Source organism: Lipotes vexillifer, unplaced genomic scaffold (assembly GCF_000442215.2).
Source record: "Lipotes vexillifer unplaced genomic scaffold, Lipotes_vexillifer_v1.1 scaffold524, whole genome shotgun sequence".
NCBI lineage: Eukaryota > Metazoa > Chordata > Mammalia > Artiodactyla > Lipotidae > Lipotes > Lipotes vexillifer.
In genome coordinates this window covers 2,585,263-2,608,114 of record NW_006774722.1, presented here as the reverse complement: position 1 = coordinate 2,608,114, position 22,852 = coordinate 2,585,263, and the positions used below count along the sequence as shown (strand labels likewise).

The window sequence follows — 22,852 nt, the reverse complement described above, 5'->3', positions numbered from 1 at the left end:
GGAAAGAGTTTATGATTAATAAAAATACAATGATAGAAGTTAGATACCGTTGCAAATATTTTGATTACAAATGAAAATGTCTTCTGGTTTTATGATATCTTAGAACCCTTGAGTCTGGACCAAACCAAAAAACCCTGCTTTGGATATCTTGTATTTTATCGTAAATTTTTAATTTTATTTATCTATTAGTTATGGGTCTTTACTTGGGCAAAAAAACCTGAACATGTGTCCCATCTATCAGACTATCTCTGACTATAGCTGCAGTTTAGTTATTTTCTAAGCACGGATCCTTTTTGCTTTGGGGGCCAGAATGATTTCTAGAATAAGGGAAACTTTTTCCTTTCTTTGCTTCACAGTATGCAGTTATATGGATATTTCTACGTGATGGAGATTGAAATCTTATTTTTACACAGTCTGGCTCCAATTAATATTTTAAATTGAATAAAATATAAAATAGGGAGCTAATATGTACTTAAAATAGAAAATAAGTATTTTGGGGGTTGACTGGCCACAAGTAACAGCTTATGTATAAAAGAGTACACACATATATATATTAAATATACAATATATACACATACACATAAATGCTTATAAAATTAAGGGATTGGCTTCTCGTTAGAAAGGATTTAGATATCATTTCATAGACACAGAAATTGAGGCTCAGAGAAGTCAAGCGATTCACAGAAGGTTACACAGCAAGTAAGAGGTAGAGCTGGAATTTTTCTACCATACAGTGATTTCTTATAAAAGACCCCAATTCCACAAACTGACAGTATGTTTGCTAGCATCTAGGACTGATCACAAGTCCCTTAGGACAAAGTGCTACCACAAGGGTTGAGCAGTTTCCATGGGCGCCTGACCTACTGCAGCCTTGAAGCAGCAGAACAGGAAAAGTCAAGGAGAGCAATGAGGTAGCTTGAGCAGTGAGAAGTCACAGGTGAGGTTCGGCAGCTCCAGGGCTACCTGGCAACCACACCCGCGGTGGACAAAACTTGCCGGGCACTGTGCTGGCACTTCAGCCACTTTCCCTCCTTTATCTCATTTAGAGATTACAGTAGTGTGTGTGAGAGAGAGAAAGAGAGTCTGGGGTGGGGCGGGGCGGGGAGGGGGTGGGAGAGCTTCCTGAAGAGGAAATAAATACCTTGCTGAATGGCACAGAGCTGGGATTTCGGCACAGGTTCAGCAAGATCCCAAAGCCCTTATCCGAGCACTGTGCTCCCTGCCTCGATGGACCAGGAGGGAGGGCTCATTTTCACGAGGATGCTTACTCGAAGGCCAAGTAAAAATATATTTCAGGGAACATTTATTTTTATTTAACTTACTTTCCCCCTTTGTGCCAAGATTACCTTTTACATTTGTGCCAGGGTAAGTTTCCTCTTTATGATCTCCACTCCATCTAAACCTTTGTCTCTTATAACAAAGTTTTTAATAATGTTTGCAAATATGAAATTAAAAATACTCTTAAGGAGGGCATAATTTTCCTTTTGGTAGAATTTTTCAACAAGTTATTACTTATTTCTAGGTTCATTACTGAATGATGCATAAACTTAAATTAACTTGAAAAGGATAATTTGATTTTCTAAGGCACAAACCACGTATACTAACAGAATTTACAAAACAAAATGCACGAAAAGTTTGAATTCTCCTTTATGTGTTTGGCTTCTGATGGCTCAAAAGTAATAAAATTGGACTCGTTTCACAGCCTGTTCTAAAAAATCTCTCACCCCAACCCCAAGAAACTGTAACACCCAGGTTAATTTCCTGCAATGAGTAGTCATTTAATTAAAGAACAAAATTAACAGGAATCAAAATGTTGCAGCTGCATTTTTTGTTAGACATTATATAAAAAAAGAATAATACAGTAAGTCATTCTGTATGACACGAACTTAAAGAGTTCTCCAATTAACTGTGATCAGAATAAAAACGTCTTTTCCACACGGTACTGAAGACACTGCGTACACGTCCCTCGGTCGGAGCCTCGGCGCGGCGACCCTGCACACGCACGCGGCCGTCCCTGGTCACACCGCAGAACTGCAAAACAAGGCGGGAAGGCAAACAACAGTTTTCTTCTGGTCGAGTTACTTGGGGTCTTTACTGACCCCAGCAGTTCACACTCCTCAGACACCAGAGAGTGAAGAGTGTCCTCTGCTGGTCCTCTTACAGGTGAGTGTGGCCAAGATTTCACCCGTGTGTGTGGGTCCTGCTCCTCGCACAAACACAGCAGGGAGTCGTGAGCTGAACTTCAGGAAAGTTTCCTGATGAATGTTCAGTGTTGGTATCAAAAAATTAAACACAATTCTTCTCAGAAGAAAATCTCTATGGCCTGTGGAATCTAGAAATTACAAAAAGACAAATAACTTAAGGTTACACATTTCTAAGTTAAAATTGCCAAAACCTTCCACAAATAATTCTGTTGCTATAAAAGCTTTGCGCAGGTCCAATGGGTAAAACATGAGGATGGACCTGCCTGGATTAAAGTAGTGTAAAGCCTCAGACGGCGCCCACCGCTCGGGCCCCAGCCATAACCCAAGAGGAATCAGATGCTGAATTCTTAAGCCTACCTAAAACTTAGTTTGAAAAATGCTAGGTAAGCCCTTGAAGAACACAGAAAGAGCAGAGCTTTGCTAAATCAACAGAAGCAATGAATTGATTAATGCAACAAATTATTGGAAATTATAGTAGTAGAGTTATAGTTTTGTTCTTGTAGAGCTGATAATGTGTTTGTGGCAATGTTTAACGCACTTAAGAAAATCTCATGTGACTAAAAATATCGTTCTCATTTTTAAAAGTTGACATTAGATTCTAAAATGTGGTGGTATAAAAATCATATTTCAGGGACTTCCCTAGTGGTCCAGTGGTTAAGACTCCGTGCTGCCAATGCAGGGGTTGTGGGTCTGATCCCAGGTCAGGGAACTAAGATCCCACATGCCACACAGTGCGGCCAAAAAAAATATCATATTTCCTGTTGTCTAGGTTTTGGGCTCACTCTTAAAATTCTGTCCTGTAAGAAAGCTATCAAGGACTTACGAGAAAAAAATACACATCTTTAGTAAACATCTCTTTTAATAATGTATAATGAAAAAATGTATTAAATATTTTGAAATTACCATACATAGAATATGTAGTAATTATATCTTTTTTTCTTTAACACAGAATTGGACATTAAAAATAACTCTGAATGTTTTACAGAGAATGTTTATTTCCTAAACATTTTTTAGTGTTTTGAACACTCAGAAGTAAGGTGATTTATTCCTGCCCAAAAGTATGCCAAGTCATGGGGGGGAAACAAATATTTTTAAACAAACTGTTTACTTGCTTCATTTTTTTCCTGCTCTTCCAACCTCCTCTTCCTCCCTTGATATACACAAAGTACAACTATCGTGTAGGAGGGAATTCTGTGTGCCTGGTTTCTACAGCCACAGTGGCTCACAGAGTAATCTTTTAAATAACAGTTCCAGTGGCCACTTCGTGAGGAACAGAAAAGGAAAGGAATCCATTGTTTTAGTTTAAGGCAATATCTCCATTCAGGGTTTCCTGTCTCTTTGTATTTGGGGCCTGAGCATCTCTAGACCAAGGGAGAAATGACAAAGCAGCTGGCACAGTTGAAGGCACATGGCATCGCAGGCAGCCTCTTTAGGATTAAAGGTATGTGAGAACTTTATCATGACTTGTCACGGCCATGGACAAGACGGGGAAATGCTGGAAGGATATGTGGCCAACGAGCACTTCAGCATCAGCAAGACACCCTGTGCCACTTTTGTTTATGGTCACGTGGACAGAGAGTATATTCCCCTTGTGTGAAAAGCCTTGATTATGGAAGAATCAGTCAATATATCCCCACTGGAATATAAGCTCCATGAAGACTGGACCCTCCTTTACCTTATTTATAGTTGCATTCTCAGCACCAAGAATGTCACATAGTGATACTCAAATATTTGCTGAGGAAACAAATATATAAATGTTTGTATAAATAAATCAGGGAGTTCTATAAACTAGGGAGTTCTGAATACTAGAGAAGGGGAATTAAACATATAGGCAAAGTACATTCAGTGCTTTGAGACTAATTTCCTTAAATATACGTTAACCACTTAAATAAAACAACGACCTGTGTAATACTGTTCTCCTACATACCACCTTTCACGAAGCCCTGTAAGAAACCACGGGAGTGAACAGCACTTTCAAGTGAGTTGCATTCTGTCTGTTCAAGACAGTTCTCTGCAGAAATACTGAATTTTTTTACCTGAATACACAGTGCTTTCTGACATTTTTTTCTTTTTAAATAAATACCATGTTATATAAGTATCATGAAATTCATACAAACAGAAATCTGACCTTGTCAGGTGCTTGCTTGATGCATGTACCTCCATTTCATTACTTTTGTATTCATTCAGTTCTTTACGAATTGCTGCCTGGAATTCAAAAACTGCACATTATTTTTCAGGACATTAAAAAGTTAACACAGGAAATTAGTATCATGGTTATGGATTGACAGCCATTCCTAATACTTGCTGGCTTTTGTTATTTTGTGATAGATTAAAAAAAGCTTTTTGTTCAGCATTTAGACGTTTACATTCTCATTTTTATAGCCCCACCAAGCTAGTGCGTAGCTGGTATTCTGGAAGTGTTTAGTGAATTTATTTGCTGTGCTGGAGTAGGACGATATCCACCCTCCCCCCGTCCCACCCCATCACGGTACAGCATAGATGGATCAAACACAAGCCTACGGCACTTAGAACGTCCGAACATCAAAATAATGAGTGAAGTTCAGCTTTTGGTGAACTTACTTGGAATTCAGCAATATCTAGAAACAAGTTATTCTAACTTCAGACATTTTTGTTTTGTGTCATTTGAGAAAAAACCTTGCCGTTACATGTGGGTGAGATGTGCATCTCAGTCTTTTCAGGGCCTCTCATCTGGCCCTCCTCCAGCTTCCCAAACCCACTTTCATTGTGTGCTTCTCTCAGATAAACCCTCCAGGACCAGGCCAGACAAAAACATCAGACACAGCCTCCGGGACAAGGAAAGGCTTTGAGTCAAGTATGTAGGGACGTACTACTCCCAGCTCTGCTGCCAAAGATGCCTGAATTCTCCCTTCACGGCTGGGAGATGCTCCTCTGAGCACATCCACCACAGGCAACAGAGAGGGTCAGTCCAACTACAGCCTGTCTGCATTTCTCCAAGTGCCTGCAATGCTTACGAGCATTTCATTTATAACCTCACGGACTCACATTCAGCATATGAAGAACGAGGAAAAATTAGCAAAGTCAGCAAACTCATTGGCTGAATGTATTATGTTCCTCTTCCGAAAGGCCTTAAGAGTTCTGAAAATCACTAGAGGTGGGAAGGTAGGAGAGACTGTGTAGACAGACGCTCCTGGGTTTAAGTTCTGCCAGTCGAGAGAAACTGACCCCAGACAAGCCTTACCCGTCCCAGCCTCTCCTGGTCACCTGTTCAATGGCACCTCTACGGGGATCATTACAACACCTCTCTCTTTGGGATCTTTTGGAGGATTAAATGAAATAATAGCTGGCAGGCTGGGCTCAGTACAGGGCAGCGTGAGGGCTCGGGGGCTGTTAATTCCCTCTGCTTCACTCCTCAGCCTCTGCCCCACCGCCTCCTTGCTCTCCCCGCCTCTCTGACCAGGAGGTCCCCAGAGACACCTCAAACCAGAACGGCCCAGGACAGAGCCCAGAGCTGCCTCCCTCTACACGGGGGAGGGTCTCCTGAGGGCCCCTCGCCTCTCCGCCCTTCCTCGTCCCCACTGCGGCTCGCTGTTTCAAACAATGCCATCCAGCTCTTTTTTGCCAGCCCTGCCTATTCTGACTTGTGCCCCAGATCAGAGCTTATCAACTTCACATTCTGGACATCTGGGGCTGGATCAGTCTCCGTGCGGGCCGTCCTGTGCACTTCCGGGTGGTGGGCAGCATCCCTGGGCTCCACTCAACAGACGCCAGTAGCACCGCCCCACTGGTGACAACCAAAAATGTCCCCAGACGTTGCCAAATGTCCCTAAGGGCAAAACCATCCCCTGGTTGAAAACAAGACCCGAAATCTGCGTTGTATTTGTGAAAGCAACATCTGGTCAAGCTCAGCCTTAACTGCAACAGCTGATGGCGCCCACTGTCTAAGAATAAACTCCCTGGCATGCCATGATTTGCCCTTCTTTCATACATGCACCCCCAGCCAGCGCAGACAGGTCTGTTCTGCACCTTATCTGCTGCCGACAGTCTTGTCCAGGGCTTGTCTGCCCGCCTGTCGTAGTCCTGTGCTTTCGCCACCTCCACGTAGTCACTGAATCGTATCAGAATTTTTCTGTCTCTCAGTTCATCAACCGTGGGTCTCTGATTCAGCTAAAATAAAAGATAACCATAGTTAGGTCTCACATGCCAAACTAGCTTTCCTAAAGTACTCTGCACAAACAGTACCCTTCTACAAATAAATGTAAAAGTCTGAAATTGTGAAATATAATCCTAATGCAAAAAAAATCTCTAATGGGAAGGGCTTAAATTATACACTCTTAAATTACAGCCTCCTCCCCTTAACATATCCCATCAGGAGCACTCACACCCCAGGAGGCTAGCGGTGCCCTGTTCACAGCACAGCTCAAGGAAAGGCTGATGAATTAACTTGGGAAAAATTTCACAGCAGCAGCTGCTGCTTTTCAACTATCATTAGGCAGGATTTTACCAAAAAAGCTTCTGATAAAGTTGAAATGCTAAATACTACTCTACTAGTGCTCATAACTCAAGCTCAGGAAGGATATTCTATTAACTTCAAGCAAGACGAGATTTCATCATCATCATCATTATTATTATCATTATTATTATTATTACAGAACACAGTAGAGAAAGGATAACACCAGATCACTTGAATTTAGAGATAGTCAGGGCTTTAAAAGGAGATCAGAGTTTATAGACTTTGCTACCTATGTTGGCCATAGTACGTTTTGACTTAACTATTTGAGCCCCAGATACAAACCCTTGAGGTTAATAAAGTTTTCTGCAGTCAGGAGCTTCTAGACAAGTGAAAGGTAACCAACACACTGATATCCAGGCACGCACTTTCCTTAAGCAGCGTGTACAGAGCTCGAATAAATGAAGAGCATGCCCAGTCAACGTCTGACTTCCTGGAAACAAATGGAAATGTCATCTGGGCTGCACGGCCACGCCACGCTCTCTGGCGCTAGGTAAGGACATCGTCCACAGGCATGTCGGTCACACCATGGGACGTGGCAAAAGGCACTGCTTTTCGAGCATCTGCTAAGTGTTACCCCAGAAACCATCACTCATTATCACAGAGCAAGGCCCTGTATCGCCCATCCCCGCTGCTACAGAAGCAGCTTTCCTCTATCCACCTTTTTCCCCGTAATATTCAGGACACAGGTGCTTAAATGATAGTACCTTTCTTGTCAATCTCTGCTTGATTTCTCTTCTTTCTTCCTGCTCTGTCTGATCATTCCTTTCTGTGAAAGATTAAAACCAAAAAAAAAGGGAAAGAAAAGAAAGAAGCAGGTTGAGACTTTCTTCTTTTTAGCAGCGAAGTGTCCTCAAGATCTGCATATTTCTGGAAGCTAAAGATGTAACACAAAGGACACCTGGCAGGTGACACTTTTCTCCACATCACAGTCTGTTTTTTCTCTGCTTTGCCAATTGCTGCGCAGAAGATTATGGTCTCACTGTGTCCCCAGAAACACTTGTAGAAGGGAAGCCTTGCCATCGCCACAGCCTGGTTCTCCTGGGCCCTTGTCTGTGTCAGAAATAATCGCACAGATTGACGCTGGGCATTTATTTGCGGGAGAAACAGGAAGAGGCTCTCCCTCCTAATCAAATATCGTATCTCTCTGTATATTTACATTTAGGAACATAGATGGCAAACAAAAATAGTTTTACTAGGATATGTTACATATATACTCATACATATATATACATACGAATGATTGCACATATATGTGTGTGTGTGTATATATGTGTGTGTGTGTGTGTGTGTGTGTGTGTGTGTGTGTGTGTGTGTATACAGAACTGTCACTGCTTTTTTTTCCCCCCTTTTTCCATGTAATAGGTATACATACTTTCAGCCAACCAGCATAAGGTAAGGAACATTCTCTTCAGATTCTGGGCAGCATGTGCCTGCTTGGAATTCATATTTTCACGATGTATTTCAAATCCAAACATATCCAGGAACCCAGCTGACTCTCCACTGCAGAAGCAAGATGCATGACCTGCCGTTTAAAGGACCCTTAGTCTTTCACCAAAATTGGCTTTGCCTGGGGAGTGTGACTATTAACATGCAAGCCGTGCTCACACCTACACTTGGGAGCTAAAAATGGAACAGAATGCTGAGATGTAGTGTAGAACGTACGCTCTGCCCTGGGATACCAGATAATGGATGTCCTATTTCTGGCTCTCTCTGTTGCTAAATAAAGCCTCAGGTCCCTGGAGGGGGCCCAGAATTCCTCTCCTAGGAAAGGGATCTCATCTGTCAGCTCTCCTAGAAACAGCGCCAGGTCTGAGAAAGGAAAATCCTGCGACTTGCAGTTAACATAAGCTCATATCACCTGCCTTTATCTAAAACATTTCAAACATTTGTGCATTTGGGGGATTTGGTATATGGGCGTTTAACATACTAGCCATTGTACTTTTCAGCAGTTTTCTTTAAAAAGGATTCATCTCGCATTTGGGTGTTTCAGAAAAGGAAACCAAACCCTGTTATGTTCCTGCTTCTTAATCCATGTGAAAAACCAGAAGAAACCACAGTTATAAGCGCTAATCAGAAAGCTGATAATACAGTTACAAGACACTGTGAAAGTACCACATAGAAGGCCAACCATGAGGGATTTAAATGATGATATGAAACGAATTCGTCAGATTTCTTAAAAGCAGGCCATGAAAAAATCCCAAGTACAGCCTCTATGTGAAAACACTGAAGCAACATCAGATCTTTCTGTTTTTTAACTCGTGAACAACAAATCAGCTTTATTACAAGTTCATAGGAGCACAGCGGGGGCTTCAGAGAGCTGATCTTTGGGTGCCCAGCGGGGTCCCTCTCAGGGCCAGGTGCTCGGTGGGGCACCAACTCCAAGATGTCCTTCCTCAGAGCCTAAGCCACAGATTCTCTGAGCTCCCCTCAGCGATGGGTTTGTGGATCTCTTATTCTCAGACCCAGAAAGCCCGGTGCCTTATACAAAACAAGGGAGCCATGATCGGAGCTTCCACACCCAGACTTCCTGGCAATAGTGCTGGTAGCTTGGACAGTCACACATGTGTCCTCTGTAAACAGTCAGAGATGCACCGCTGCTCCTAAGGCAGTGGTTAGAGCGTGGACGACGAGCCAGGCCACCTGGGCGTGAACTTCAGCTCCATCCCTTTGCCAAGACTCAAGTTAAAAAGTCACAGGACCTCCTGGGGTCTAAGCTTCCTCTCGCTAGGGAAAGGGGGACAGCGGTGCGAACCTCACAGCTGTGTTGTAACAATCCAACGGGGGAACAGAAGCAAGCACTGCATACGATCTAGCAGAGTGGGCCCAACGCGGGATGATCAGTTTTAATACCATAGCATATACAGGGGCCACCGTGTCTTACGCTGCTGTATCCACAGATGCACAGGGCCAGTTCTGAGCGTTCCTCTGACACGCTCGCAGTTAGTCACGAGCTCCCCACTTGAAGGGGAGCAAAGGCAACGTGACGACACTCTGCGCATTGATTAAAAGCCAAAAATGCAATAAGTGCGCGCCGGTGTCAAGGGCCTGCGAGGACGACGTTCTAGGCTGGACCAGCTACAGTCAGTCGATTCTCACCTCCACGGAACCAAGCCAAACAGCCACCTCAAACCAGCAGTGAAATTCTCAAGGACCGTTGCCCAGGGCATTCGAGAAGCTTCCGGCTAGGGATGGACCTGCCTGCTAGATGGGGAGGGAGGGACCACCAGGGCCACAGGGGTGAAGCCTGTTTTCCTGCCCCTGCTGTGCCCTGAAGGTGAGCGCCGTCAGCTCCCGGGGTCCACCTGCCATCTCTGCTCACCAAGCACCAGCTCTGATATTCAGGCTTCCACGTCTATGTGCAAAGACTGACACAGTTAGAAGCACTTGCCGGTGGGAGGGCCTGGCCATCCGCAAGACCAGAGAGGAGGTCACCACTGACGGGAGAAAATGGTTTCCGGGAGAAAAGCCTCTGCCGACTCTGGGCAAAAGACCAGTCTGAGGACGGCACTACCCGGGCCTTGAACTTGCCCCATTCAACTCCTGGATTACTACTCAGGGGCACCTGTGACTTATGAGCTTTATAAGTAAGTGATTTAATTTTTAAAAATTCAAATATTTGGTAACAAAGAGCTTTACATTTCTAGCTGCCCACTTGATTAAGCATGTTAGCAACGGAAAGCTTTTCTTGAAATCCTCAGAGGTGGCCTAGTTCACATAATATAGTAGTTTCCATATCTTAAGTTTAAAAAATAAAACACAGAATTCTTTTTTTTTTTTTTTGGCTGTGCCACGCGGCTTACAGGACCTTAGCTCCCCAACCAGGGATCGAACTCGAGCCCCCTGCAGTGGAAGCGCAGAGTCCTAACCACTGGACCACCAGGGAAGTCCCTAAAACAAAGAATTCTTAATCTTAGGGTTTAAATATTTCCAACAGTCTATAAAGGAGGGAGTCTTCCAGGCAGTTAATAAAGGTGCTGAGGCAAAGAAAGGGGGAAGGAATCAGATAGGACGTGGCACCTGGACCAGAGGTTCTGCTGTCTACTTTGTGACAGAAGGTCAGCCCCGGGACCATCTTAACTTTGTAAAAAGATGTTCATGGGATGAAAAACCAAACTCAGAGAATGTCTGCAGTGTTCATCCACAAAGAGGGGAGAAAATGAAAATATTTTAAAAATCTAGGCCCTTAGCAGATACTTTTTGTAGAAAATGTCTCGCAAACTAAAGTCTGTTGACCAGATACATAAAAAGTATCTGAGAAACACTTCTGAAAGGGTTTTACCACCCAAATCATCAATGGCTTCAATGAGCTGGAACCGTGTTCACTACATCGTGGAGGCTATCCCTGGACACCGGTGTTCAGCACATGTTACAATCACACACCTAACTGGGGAAACCCAAGGGGTGTGAAGCCAGGAGGGAGGGTCCTGGAATCGCGGGGTCCTAAGCCACAGGCAACGTTTCCCAAGGCTTCTCCGTTCCTTTGAGCTGCTTTATGCCGCCAGCTGTAACCACCAAGGGCCGAGTCCTTCCCTGGTAGGATTTATACATTGTCCACACCTGCCTCTGATGTCCCAAACTGCCAGGGACAGACACCTGCTTGAGACCCAGCCTGCAAAAGGATATGGATTCGTCTCACTTCCATCTGCAGGGCCAACCAATGAGATAGCCCTGGAGTAGGGACATCTTTAACGGTGCTAGGAGAGCTTTTTTTCCTTTTTAATTTTAAACAGGATGTGCCTGGGTGTTTCAACTTTCCCGGGGGCTTGCTTTCAGACTCCCTCAGCAGCTCAGACCTAATGCGAACCCAGGAGGGCTCAGGCCACAGAACCGGGTTCCCACAGCAGCCTCAGCACACGTGAGGGGGGCCTCAGGGCATCACCCGCTACTCACGTTTCAAGATGTTTCTTCTCTCCAGTTCTTCCACGGCGGGTCTTTGGCTCAGCCGTCTGCGGAAAAACACTAGAATTACATTTTGCACCATGGTGGCTGCCGGCGGATTGCACCCAGGGTCTGCGAGGGTCCCAGGCGGGTGGCGCACCCGCTGAAGATCGCCTCCCCAAAAGCGGGAGGAGGGGAGGGGGACCTTCTCCGGCGGCTGCCTCTTGCGGGCAAATCGAGTTAGACCCCCGCGCGGGAGGGAGGCGGTCCTCTGTCACCGGGCGGCTGGGGCAGTCCGCGCTCCCCCTCCGGACGAGCAGCTCTTCATGTCCAGATCTACTGCCAGCCCGCCGGGCTGGACGGCTCCCCAGGCGGCGCGTCCGAGCTGCGCAGAGATCCACCTGGGAGACGGTCCCCTGCCCGCTGGCGGAGGGAGGGGCGGGCAGCCGCGTCTCCAGCTTCTGTGTCCCCAGCTCCCGGCGACCCGGACACTGGCACTCGCACTGGCCCTGCTCCTACCGCGGTCCAGCCTCACCCGCCACCAGGGTGGTGATGGAGGGAGCTCCTGCCTCTACGGGCAAGCAGCCGAGGCGCGTAGAGAGGAAGCGCATCCAATCCAGGCTGGGAATCTCCTGGGCTGAGCGCTCGGAGCCGGCCACGCCCACAGCTCCCCTCCCGCCACCAGCCCTACCCGCCCGGTTTGAGAGATAGGAAGACAAATGATCATTTCCTTTCAAACGGCCTCTCATCAAGGGAGTTGGAGGACACAGCCAAAACGAAAAAAATACATACATAAATAAAAGGCTTGTCAGGAGAGGGAGGCATAATTAGCCAAAATTAATGCCAAGCTCCAATTATTTTTGTAACTCCAATAATGCTGTCCTTGGGGCAGAGCCAGAAAGCTTCCCACTTCCGGATCCTGTAGCCACTGCACAGAGACAACAGGCTGAGCATCTGAATGCCCACAACGTGGGTCCACAATACTCTGCCCCAAAGGGGATGTCGCCTCCATAAACACTTGCCTCCCGTTAATAACCCCTGTCGCAGCACACAGCCCAGGGCGGCCCGGGGGCTCAGTCTGCTGATGGGTTCTTCTGGGGGCTTGTGTGTCTGCTGGCTGCTGGGTGGTTGCCTAACATCTTGTCTGGATGTCTGCTGAGACTTGAACCTGCCCCCCACAACTCCTGGCTGGCATCCAGGGGCCAGGGCCAGGGCCTCCCAATCCCTCCCAAGCACCAGGCACAAAACCAAGCTCTTTGGGTGGGGCTCCCTCAGCCTGGTCAAAATCCCCCAAATGCCATTCATTCACTCACTCACTAAGTGACTGGCAAGCACTGGCTCTGTGCCAGGCACTGCTCCAGGACACAGTGGTCCCTGCCCTTGGAAAGCTCACAGTCCAAAGGCGGCAGCAGACAACAGTAAACAAACAAACAAGACCATCCCAGGGAGTGGTCAATGCCATGGAGAAGACAAAATGGGGGGCAGAGAGGATGTGATGGATGACTGATGGGGTAGGGGGAACTCAGGGAAGATCCATTTCCACAGAGACCACAGAAAGAGAAGGAGCCAGCCTTGGGAAGATCACATTTCTGGACGGTGTCTCCTAACTGCTCACGTGCTGGGCTTGGGGAGGGAGAATCCACAAGGCGTGCAGAGCCTGGTGCTTAGTGGCTGCCAGCTGACCAGCCAGGATGCCCACAGGGACAGCTGAGGATGAGGCCACACATCTCCTCAAACCTGAAAAGTACCCCCAAACCTCCACTCACTTTGGCCCGACAGAGGCTTTTTCTTCCTGGAGCCCTGTTCTCTTCCAAAATGAGGACTAATAACAGACCTTCACAGAGGTGAGAAAATTGAATGAGAAAATGCACAAATGCACCTGTTACCATGCTTGCTCAGGACAATGGTTTCTCAAGAACTGTCTGGAGAAAACCCAGCCTATGGGTTGTCAGCTGATCATGGACTGAGTTCTCAGAAAGTGTGGACATCTCAGCACCAAAACCTCTGCCACTGGCCCGAGGGGGGAAGGCAGGTCTCCAGCTGGCTGCTATGCACCTCCTGGATGCTGCCAGGGTGAGGCCAAAGCGGGCCCACAGGGCACCTCCGAATGGTCCAGAAGGGGTAGTCCGCTGGGTGGACGCAGCCCTGCAGGTACACAGCTGTGAGCAAAGTGCAGCCTACTGGGTTCTCACCAACTTGCCCCTCTACCCAGAGGGAGTCCAGGAGCCCACGGCTGGACGAGAGGGCCCAGGGCCCTGGGTAGCACCGCCAGCCCGATCCCCTCCCTGGGGGACCCCAATCACAGGGGGAAGGGTGGTGCTGCAGGTCGAGAGCCCCCATCTAGACTCGCCCCTACCTGTACCCGACACCCCACTTCATGAGACTGAGAACTTTTACCTTGAGTTAACCTGACCTTCCGTGTCAGATGTTTAGCGAGCCTACAGGACACGCCTGGCCCTGGGATGTGGTGGTGAGAAGTCAGACCCAGCCCTGCTCTCAGGAGCACAGGCTCCAGGGGCACAGACATTCAGCCCATTATCACACAAACAACCAGGCATTTCTGCGGGGTGACCAGCGCTAGGAAGAACCGACAGTACTATGAAAGCCTAGAGTAGGGGGGCCCACCTGGACAGAGGCACTGCCTGAGAAGGTGATGCTCGCCTTGAGATCTGAGATCAGAAGGATAAGTGGGGATCGCTAAGCCAAGAGGGGAGGGAAGAGCACAGCACGTGCAAAGATCCTGAGCTCAAAAGGACTCCTGCAGTGCCATTTGGACTGAGTGGGGGTGTGTGTCCATGGGGCAGGACCCACCCAACCTGCAGTCCTTGGTGAGGTCTGGATTTATTCCCAGAGCCCAGAAGGCACTGAAGGGTGTGAAGCAGGCAGGGCAGGATGGGGCACGGCCATGCCAGGATTGGATGCACCTTCGGAAGCACTTCTGGACTGCTTTCCAAAGGACAGAGACGAACCTGGCCCCAGGAGACAGGTGCCACAGGCCTGTGAGGGGTTGAGGGCCCACGAACTGTTCAAGACAAGGGGAGGTATTGGCTCTAGACTGAAAACACTGCCAATTCCAAATTAATACACGTTGGACTAAGTACATATTAAACACAATATTCTGCCCATTTGCTGCCTGAGACTCAGCACCACTCTCCACAGGGGCTGGGACTTCCCAAAGCAGGAGTGGTGACAATCCTAATATCAAGGGCAGACAACATGATTATGCCCACTTTACAGATGAGACCACTGGGGCTCAGAGAAACAAACATGACCAGGTCTTATTCCCCACGTAGGCCCCAGGGTCTGGCACAGGCAAACACAAGTGGCCCGAACAAGGAGCAGATGAATGGATGCTGGCTCCTCTCCCTCTCCGAGGCGTGTGCTTGGTGTGGCCCAGGAGGGATGCTGCCAGAGCATCCTTGCTTTGGCACCTCAGCAGCAAGGGGCTTTCCAGGACGTGTGGAGACAGCCCCAAGGTGGCAGGGCTTTGGGGGTGAAGGGGTGGTGCCTCAGGAGGGGCGGGGCCTCAGGAGGGGTGAGGTAGGAGAGTTCAGCACCCTGAGGGATTCCCCGGCTCCACCCACGGGCCGCTCCCTCCTTATTCAGAAGCTGCCACTGTGGGTGATGAGCAGGTGCCGCCTGGAACTGGGGAAGCCACAGTCTATTTCTGACTCTCCCCGCTGAGAAAGCAAGAATGTGGCAGCCAATTACAGCGTGCGTGGGCGTGGGAGCGACACCAAGAAAAGAAACCAGGAGAGAGGGAACGTGCCCTACCCGCCGCCATTCCCCTCCCCATGCCTGTTCACACAGGAGAGGCGGGCATGCCGGGGGACCAGGAGTGCACTGGACAGGCCCTGGGGACTTGAGGAGGAGGTAAACGTACAGGCCATCTGGGACAGGACAGGGTGGGGGGCATGGCAGCTGCGGGTCTGCGTGCAGTGTGGGTGTGAGGGCCCCCATAGGGGCTCCCCAGCCCTCCGGCATCTCCTCTGAACAGGTCTGTGGTGAAGGCCGAACTCTGCACCTGACCCTGTGTACGGAAAACCTGAGGACAGCCAGTCAGTGAGCAGGTGACGCACGAACAGGGAGGAATAGGGGAGAACGGGTGGAGGGAGGGGAGCCACGAGGCCACTGACAGCCGGGTGACCAGGGTGCCCGGAGTGGGTTTCAGGGGAATAAGTGATGTGGTTATACCATCCACATCCCTCAGGCTGCAAACTTCCATCCCCCAGACCAGCACCAGGGGCAGGACACAGGCAGAGTCTCAATCCAAGTCCCATCTCTGCCCCTCTGCTGGTGGGGTGACAGGAGCTAGTGCCCCCCTACCTGAGTCTCCAACCCCCTGGCCCTCACCTGCCCCAGGGAACCCAGGGGTGCCGCGGAGGCCAGCACATGAGCAGGTGCGGGTATTACTACGACGACCAGCTTCTATGCTGCTCCCCGGGGGTGGTGGGCCCAGGTCTTCTCCAGTTTCAGCCAACAGAGCTGCCATCTCCACCCTGCCGGCAACCTCCCTAACCCCCGGGGTGGGGGACAGCCTGGCCGCCTGACCCATCAGAGCACCAGGGTCCAAATTCAGCAAGCAGCTGCACTTTCGGCTCACCCAATATTTTAAAAAATGTGAATATGAAGCAAGTATTAATCGACTGGGAGTTTTCACTCTAAAAAATCAGTTTTGCAGCTTCCCTTGATATTTGGGAGAGCTGGCTACTCCAGATCCACACCTCCCTGGCTCTCCCCACCCCGGGCAGCACAGCTGGAGCACAGCAGCTGACTCTCATCGCCCCCGCGGCTCCCCTCCCAGTGGCCTCGCTCCCCTGCGGGCTCTCCATCTGGGTCACCTGTGGGACCAGGGTCCTGAGGGGGCTGGGCCCTGGGAGCCCCCTCCTCGTCCTCAGGACCCCCTTCTGCCTCCTAGACACATTGGGGGCGAGTGGTCCGTGTTCCCGGGAGCACCTGACATGGCTCCAAGGACAGCAAGTCCGAACCTCAGCTCTGCGGCCTGCTGTGGACAAGTGGCCCCAGCTGAGCGCCCCACGGGAGCGTCCAGCTGCTGGCTTTCTTCCCTGGGGAGGATGAACGCACAGTCAGACCTCTTTCCAGGCACACCTGTCTCCCATCCGCCAGCTCAGGCGCAGGGCCGCCACGCAGCCTCTGTGCACGGGCTGGTGACACCCTCTGGGCTCCTCTCCCACAAGGGGCTGATAACAGTACCACCTGTCAGGGTGGCTATGGGGTAAGTGAAACGGCCCAGAAGCCCCAAGCCAGGTGCCTGACACTCAGCAGGCCCGCCCATAGTCAGTGGCCGTGTCGGAATCGTCCCTCACACACCCTCGCGGGACCTCGCACCGGGCACGGCTCCAGGGGCTGCGGGTCATGCCCCCGCTGGCCAGGACTGCCTCCCGGCACTGCACGCACCCCGAATCGCCACTGCCTCCCCGCGGGGCTCAAGGAAATGCCTAAAGTCACCTCAGCGTCGGGCAAGAACCGAGATGCAATCCCGCCAAACAAGGCAGGATGCCTTCCTGGGGAGAAGCCACGGCTGCAGAACAGACAGCTCCCCGCCCACAGGGATGCCAGCTATTTTGGGAGCTCCTTCCTGGGGACACCGATCCTCCTCCACCGCCAGCCTCGAGTCGCCACGGGACACCGGAGTCCCCGCCTGGGACGGGGTTCCCCAGAGGCGCAGGCTCCTCTGTTCCCACGGGTGCTGTCAGGGTAGGGGGACCACAGGGACACGTAGGCAGGCCGGGGAGAGAGGCCCAGGGAGGGGAGCCTCTCCAGGAGGTGACACGGAGACGAGGCCACACAGAGACCAGAGCCGGGCTGCAGGCTCTGAGGGGCGGAGCTGTCCACACTGGGGAACAGTAAGTATCCCCCAAACCTTAGTCCCCTCTGTTCTTGCAGTTACCCTGCGAGGACGAATTATCAGCCTGTTAGGGGCTTGCCTGGCGAGGTGCTGGCCACAGGTCCCCATCACGGCATCCTGTGACCCAGGCACTCCAGCCGGCCTAGCATCCGATCCCACCTCCTAGTACTCGCTTACGGTCCAGTGTCCCTGCTTCAGAGGCTGGCACTTGCTGTGGTCCACGCGCTCACGCCAGACCCCAAGCCACCCTCTGCTCCCAGCCCCCAGGCATCTCCGAGTCCACAGGGTTCCAGCACCGACACCTCAGATGTCCATCCCCCTCACTCCATGCCTGCCACAGCTGCGGGCTGGCCTTTCTGAAACATGACCCCCACTCTCACCATGACCTCAAACCCGGGGTCCCACCGCACTCAGGACCAAGTCCAAGCCCCACGAGGCCAGCGAGTCTGCGGGGACCCTCCCCAGACCCTGCGCCCAGTGACTCCCACACCGAGCTGCTCATGTCTCCCTCAGCACAGGCACCCTTCTCCTAACTCAGAATCCCCAACCCCATTAGACCCTACACCCCCTTTATAACAAGTATTCTGTCACGCCCCCTTTACCCCAACCCACCGACATGCGTAATTTTTAAAAGTCAGTGTGATGTCCGGCTGTAACACACAGGAGGAAGAAGGGAAGGCAAGTTTTAATCAAATACCATATACTCAACACATAAGCGCTCAATGTGAGCACGTCACGTGACGTGGTGAAAGCACCTACGCAAAACAATTACCACGACAGCAGCGGCAGCTACGAACGCAGAGAGACTGGGCTCTGTACTGGTCACGCGCCCAGTGACGGCGCCACGGAGAAGCCACTTCCCGAAATGAGCAAATTCCCGGTAAAGTTCTGAATGAAACCAGGTGTGTCAATTTCCATCAATTTCCAAGACACTTGTGTTCGGGAAACTGTGATGAAACTGCCAGATCTCCCTGTGTGTGTCCACTGCACACCCAGGTTGCAGGCTCAGGTCATTCTAACAGCCTTGGACCCTCCGAGCATCCGAGGGACACTGAAGGTCAAGTGGGGTGGGGGTGAGTCTTCCTTGCTCAGGAAGTGCCCTCGCCTGTGGGACGCCTGAGCCCCTGGCCTGGCCCGTCACGGTGACAGCCCACGAAACCTCCCCAGGTTTGCCAGGGGCCACAGAACAGCTGACCTAAACCGTGTGCTCTCAGGCAGACGTCTCACCTCCTCCAGGAAGACCTCCGGCTGGACAGGGGGGGCCCATCCTTCACCTCCAACCCCGGGCCTCCGAGTGTGTTCTTCAGGCGAGCTCTGATGATGACATTTTGGTATCTCCCAAGATTACAAATGCAGGTATTTATCCTTTGACCCAACAGTTCAGGTCTAAGCAGATGTTTTCTGGAGAGTTCATAAGGACACGGTGCCTGATAGCAGAATTCAGGGCAGAGTTCTGGCGTCCGTTTAGAGCCTGGCTGGAGACACTGTGGTCCGCTAGCAACAGAGCTCCAGGCAGGTGTGGGAAAGCACGGGCGCTTCTCGATGGGTCCTCCCTGGAAGCCCACCTGGCTGGACTCTGGAGCATGAAAGTAAAACTGGGCTCCAAACCCAGCCTTGGTGTGAATTCTAACTTCTCCACAAATCAGCTCTGGGATCCCCCATCTGCTCACAAACTTCTTGCTGCCTTTGGCCCTGGGGCCGTCAGTTGGTGGAGTCCACCTGGTAAGGCCTCGTCCCCAGTTCTGCAGTCCATCACTCACCTAGGTGCCATGGTGGAGGTGTTTTGTAGATGTGATTTAACATCCATAATCAGTTGACTTGAACTAAGGAAGCCTGTCCTAGATGGTCTGGTGGGCCTGGTCCAATCAGTGGAAGGGAGTTCAGAGCAGGGCTGGGGCTCCCTGGTAAAGAGGAAATTCTGCCTGTAGACAGCAGCCTCAGTCCACGCCCGGGAGTTCCGGCCCTTCCCGACGGCCTGCCCACAGATGCCGTCAGCAATGTCCTGCCATAAACCGCTTAATATACACCTCCCACTGGAGCTGGGCCTCTGGGTCTCACAGACACAGCCTCCATTCTCCATAAACGAGGATGACCGTACTGTGGGAGAAGCTCTCTCGAGTTACCTCCACTTATCTGAACCCGGGTTAACCGACACTCCCAGTCCTTCTGGAAAAGCAGACCCCACTGAGCACACGTGGCAGGCAGCCCCGGCCCCGTGCAGTCCGTTCCCACAGAGAGCTGGGCACCTGTCAGGAACTGGTCTCCTTGTTCCCTAACCTATGTGAACCAGGTGAACTCATTTCTGTAATTAGGTGATTTAATCAGACTTTATGCACACTGATTAAATGATTCAATATGGATGGAAAAAGAAAATGTTATTTCTATGAGAACCGACTTGGCTGCTTTGAAGTCTGTAAAGGCAGGATGTTGAAACACGGCCGTCGCGGGCAAGTATGGGAGACGAACGAGTGAACGATGGGGTTTTCCATCTCTGGGAGGACTATGCTTCCAGGCGTCTTTAATTCTCACTCCTCTGCAGACAAGTCGGCGCTAGAAACTGTAGGAGATGCATCCAACGTTTGTCTCACACGAGAAAGAACTCTAATTGTAGATCCTTCTGCAGTGAGAAGTCTTTGATGCCGTCCGAATAAATGCGCCTCTGAATGACTTACGTTAAAATAAAGTGTTTTGAGCATGACAAGTCACGTTTATCATTTCTTCTTCTAACCGGCTTTGGGATTAATCACCCGTGTTGGGCGTGGAGTCAGGGGCTCTGCCCTCTCCCTTCTCCGAGGATGGCTCAGCTCCGTGCAGGGAGGGTTGTCCACTCAGTACAGAGGAGGCTAGTTACCATCATGGTCATTACTGCTCGGGTAAAACCCGCCTCTGAGTGTTTCCAAACAGCCCATGGACAGCGGCAGCCTCTGGGCAGAGATGGGGTGGGAGTGACATGTGCTATTTAAGTTTTACCACGGATATCGGTCCCTTATTCAGATTTGGAAAATTAAAGTAATACATAATGCTCCCCACTGCCTGCCCGTGGCATTAGGACCACTTTGGTCCCTGGTCCACAAATGTTTATGGGGCACCTGTCGGTACCGGGCCCTGCCCCTCCCCTCCCTCCTCCCCTTCCTGGGGAAGCTCTGGCGGGTCTTGGAGGGCTCCCAGCTCCTCCTTCACCAAGAGGCGTATTCATCCGCTGGGCCGCATCTCCTGGTTCCTAGCTCCCCTCCCCAGCAAGGCTGCAGTAAACAAGCAAATACTGGGTGAGAAAGTACCAAGGCCAAGAGAAGAGCGACTCCACTCGATTTTAAAAAACGCAAGAGCACCACCCTGCACGCCAGGTGGCTTCTGCAGGACACGGAACTTCAGCAGCTCGACTAAGAAGCATCGGCCTCACCAGCCGGGACAGGGGAGGTTAGGACCTGCCTGGTAGGGCGGGATGCCTACTGGGCGGGATGCAGGACCCCGACAGCGCCCTGTGCACTGCGCATGCTACAGCCTGTGGCCCACAGGCATCTCACCCTCCCTCCCTCGACCTCCCTCCCCGCCCTGTGTCCTGAAGGCAGCCCCTGCGTCCCTTTTGTTCTCTCCTCCATCCCCAGGGCCCTGTGCTGAGGGGGGCACATAGAGGTTGCCCGGGAAGTGTCTGCCCTTGAACTGCAATGTCATGGGGGGATATCACCGAGGAAGGGACAGCGCTATCTGTCCACTCACCCCAGGGGCCCCTCGGAGTCCCCCACCCGCTCAGCTTCCTGCCACTTGCCGAAATCCCTGGGCCCATCTCTAGACGGTTAGGAACACGAGGCATTTACAAATTGCCCAGAGTCTATAGGGGCTTCCACACAGACTCCTTGGACCAGACTGCTTTAGAAATCGCTGTTACCTCACAGACACAAGGTTTTCCATTCACTTGTCCATCTGTTTGCTCCTTCCTTCCGTCCTTCAGTCTATCTCAACAAAAATTAGCTGAACACCCACTGTAGCAGAGACCGCTAGCTTCCTACCCAACCTCCATTCTCCCTTCTTACATAGCACCAGAAAGCTGATTCTATTCAAGGAAGCTTCTTTTCCAGCTAAGCATGGCCACGTGAAGAGGTTCTACCAAGGAGCTGTAGGGAAAGGTGTGCCAAAAAGCCTCTAGAAAGAGTCTTTTTGAAGAACTGACTCAGCTGGGATCTATGCACCTTTGGGACTTGAATGTGATGTCTGGTGCTCCTGCAGCCATCTTGGACCATAGAGGGTAAGTGCCAGTGTGAGGATAACTAAGCAGGAAGATACTGATAGAAGGAAGCCTGGACCCTCACAGTGACTGTGGAACAACCATTCCACGAAGCAGGGTGCCTCCAGGCCCAGTGTCCAGAACCAGCCTGACTGGGTCAAACCTCAGCTCCATGACATACTAGCTGTGTGACTCGGAACATCTTACCTAACCTCTCTGAACCACCATTTCCTTAGCTATGAAAGACAGCTAATGATAGCATTTACCTCTTAAGCTTCAGTGAATGCAGGAAAGGCACAGTCCCTGGCACGCGACACACATTTAATAAATGTTAGCAAGCTACCATTGCACTATTATTCCTATGACTACAGCTCACGCAGGATAAGCCCTGACTCTGGGTAAAGCAGGCAGGTGTCACACGCCCATTTCACAGGCTCGGACAGGTGGAGAGTGAGTAGCCTGGGCCCCTCGGCCCGCGCCTCCCAGACAGTGAGCTCTAAACTGCCAGCCCACCTGCTCCCCTGGGTATGGGATTCGTGTTATCGATCCTGAAGGGGGGCTGAGGTGGTTCTGCATTTTCTTATGAAACATGCTGTACTTTCCTCGACAGACTCCCAAGCAACCAGGGAAAACAAGAGCAGCTGACCCCATGGGAGGACTCAGGGGCCATGAGCTGATAGGACCAAGGCGGGCTGCGCCCCACCTGCAAGGGCCACCCAGCCCCAGATGCTGGGTCTTCTTCCTTGAACGTCACGCGTTCTAACAAAGACCGAGATTCATGTGTGTGTCCTCCGGGGTGTAGATTCTGTCTAACGTTCCCCGACTCGGGCGTTGCCGTTTTCCTATTGCTCAGCTACTTGCATCTAAAAGCAGAACGTGCGCGACTTTACAGCCACCGCTCGGCCTGGACTGTGCCGGCCTCGGCCTCCCAGGACCATCGCACCCCTCCCTCCAGGGCAGGGGTCTCGTCTTGCCCTCCCCACAACATCCCACAGGGCCTGCTCCCAGGCCTGCCCCGCGACTCCCTTTTGTATTTTGCAACAAATCCTTGAAAGTGCCTCGTTAATCCCAGGCTTCCCCTTCAGCTTGGAGGCTAGGTCAGGGCAGCACCTGTGGCCCCTCCCCACAGCAGCGGAGCAGGGAGGCGGGACCAGGCCAAGGGCCTGGGAGGGTTTATCTGGCTAGAA

At 50.8% G+C, this 22,852-nt stretch overlaps 1 protein-coding gene across 1 annotated transcript in view; it reads right to left on the bottom strand.

Annotated features, from left to right (window-relative positions):
• Nucleotides 1-4,332: 4,332 nt before the first annotated feature.
• The window catches only part of PHACTR3 (phosphatase and actin regulator 3), a gene marked incomplete at its 3' end in the record, with an annotated part of 218,030 nt that continues 199,510 nt past the window's right edge, over nt 4,333-22,852 (bottom strand). The window contains exons 9-12 of the mRNA XM_007449475.1: nt 11,587-11,642; nt 7,401-7,462; nt 6,210-6,350; nt 4,333-4,409 (exon numbers count right to left, since the gene is read on the bottom strand). Of these exons, the coding sequence (XP_007449537.1) occupies nt 4,333-4,409; nt 6,210-6,350; nt 7,401-7,462; nt 11,587-11,642 (336 nt within the window). The remainder of the gene's footprint in view (nt 4,410-6,209; nt 6,351-7,400; nt 7,463-11,586; nt 11,643-22,852) is intronic.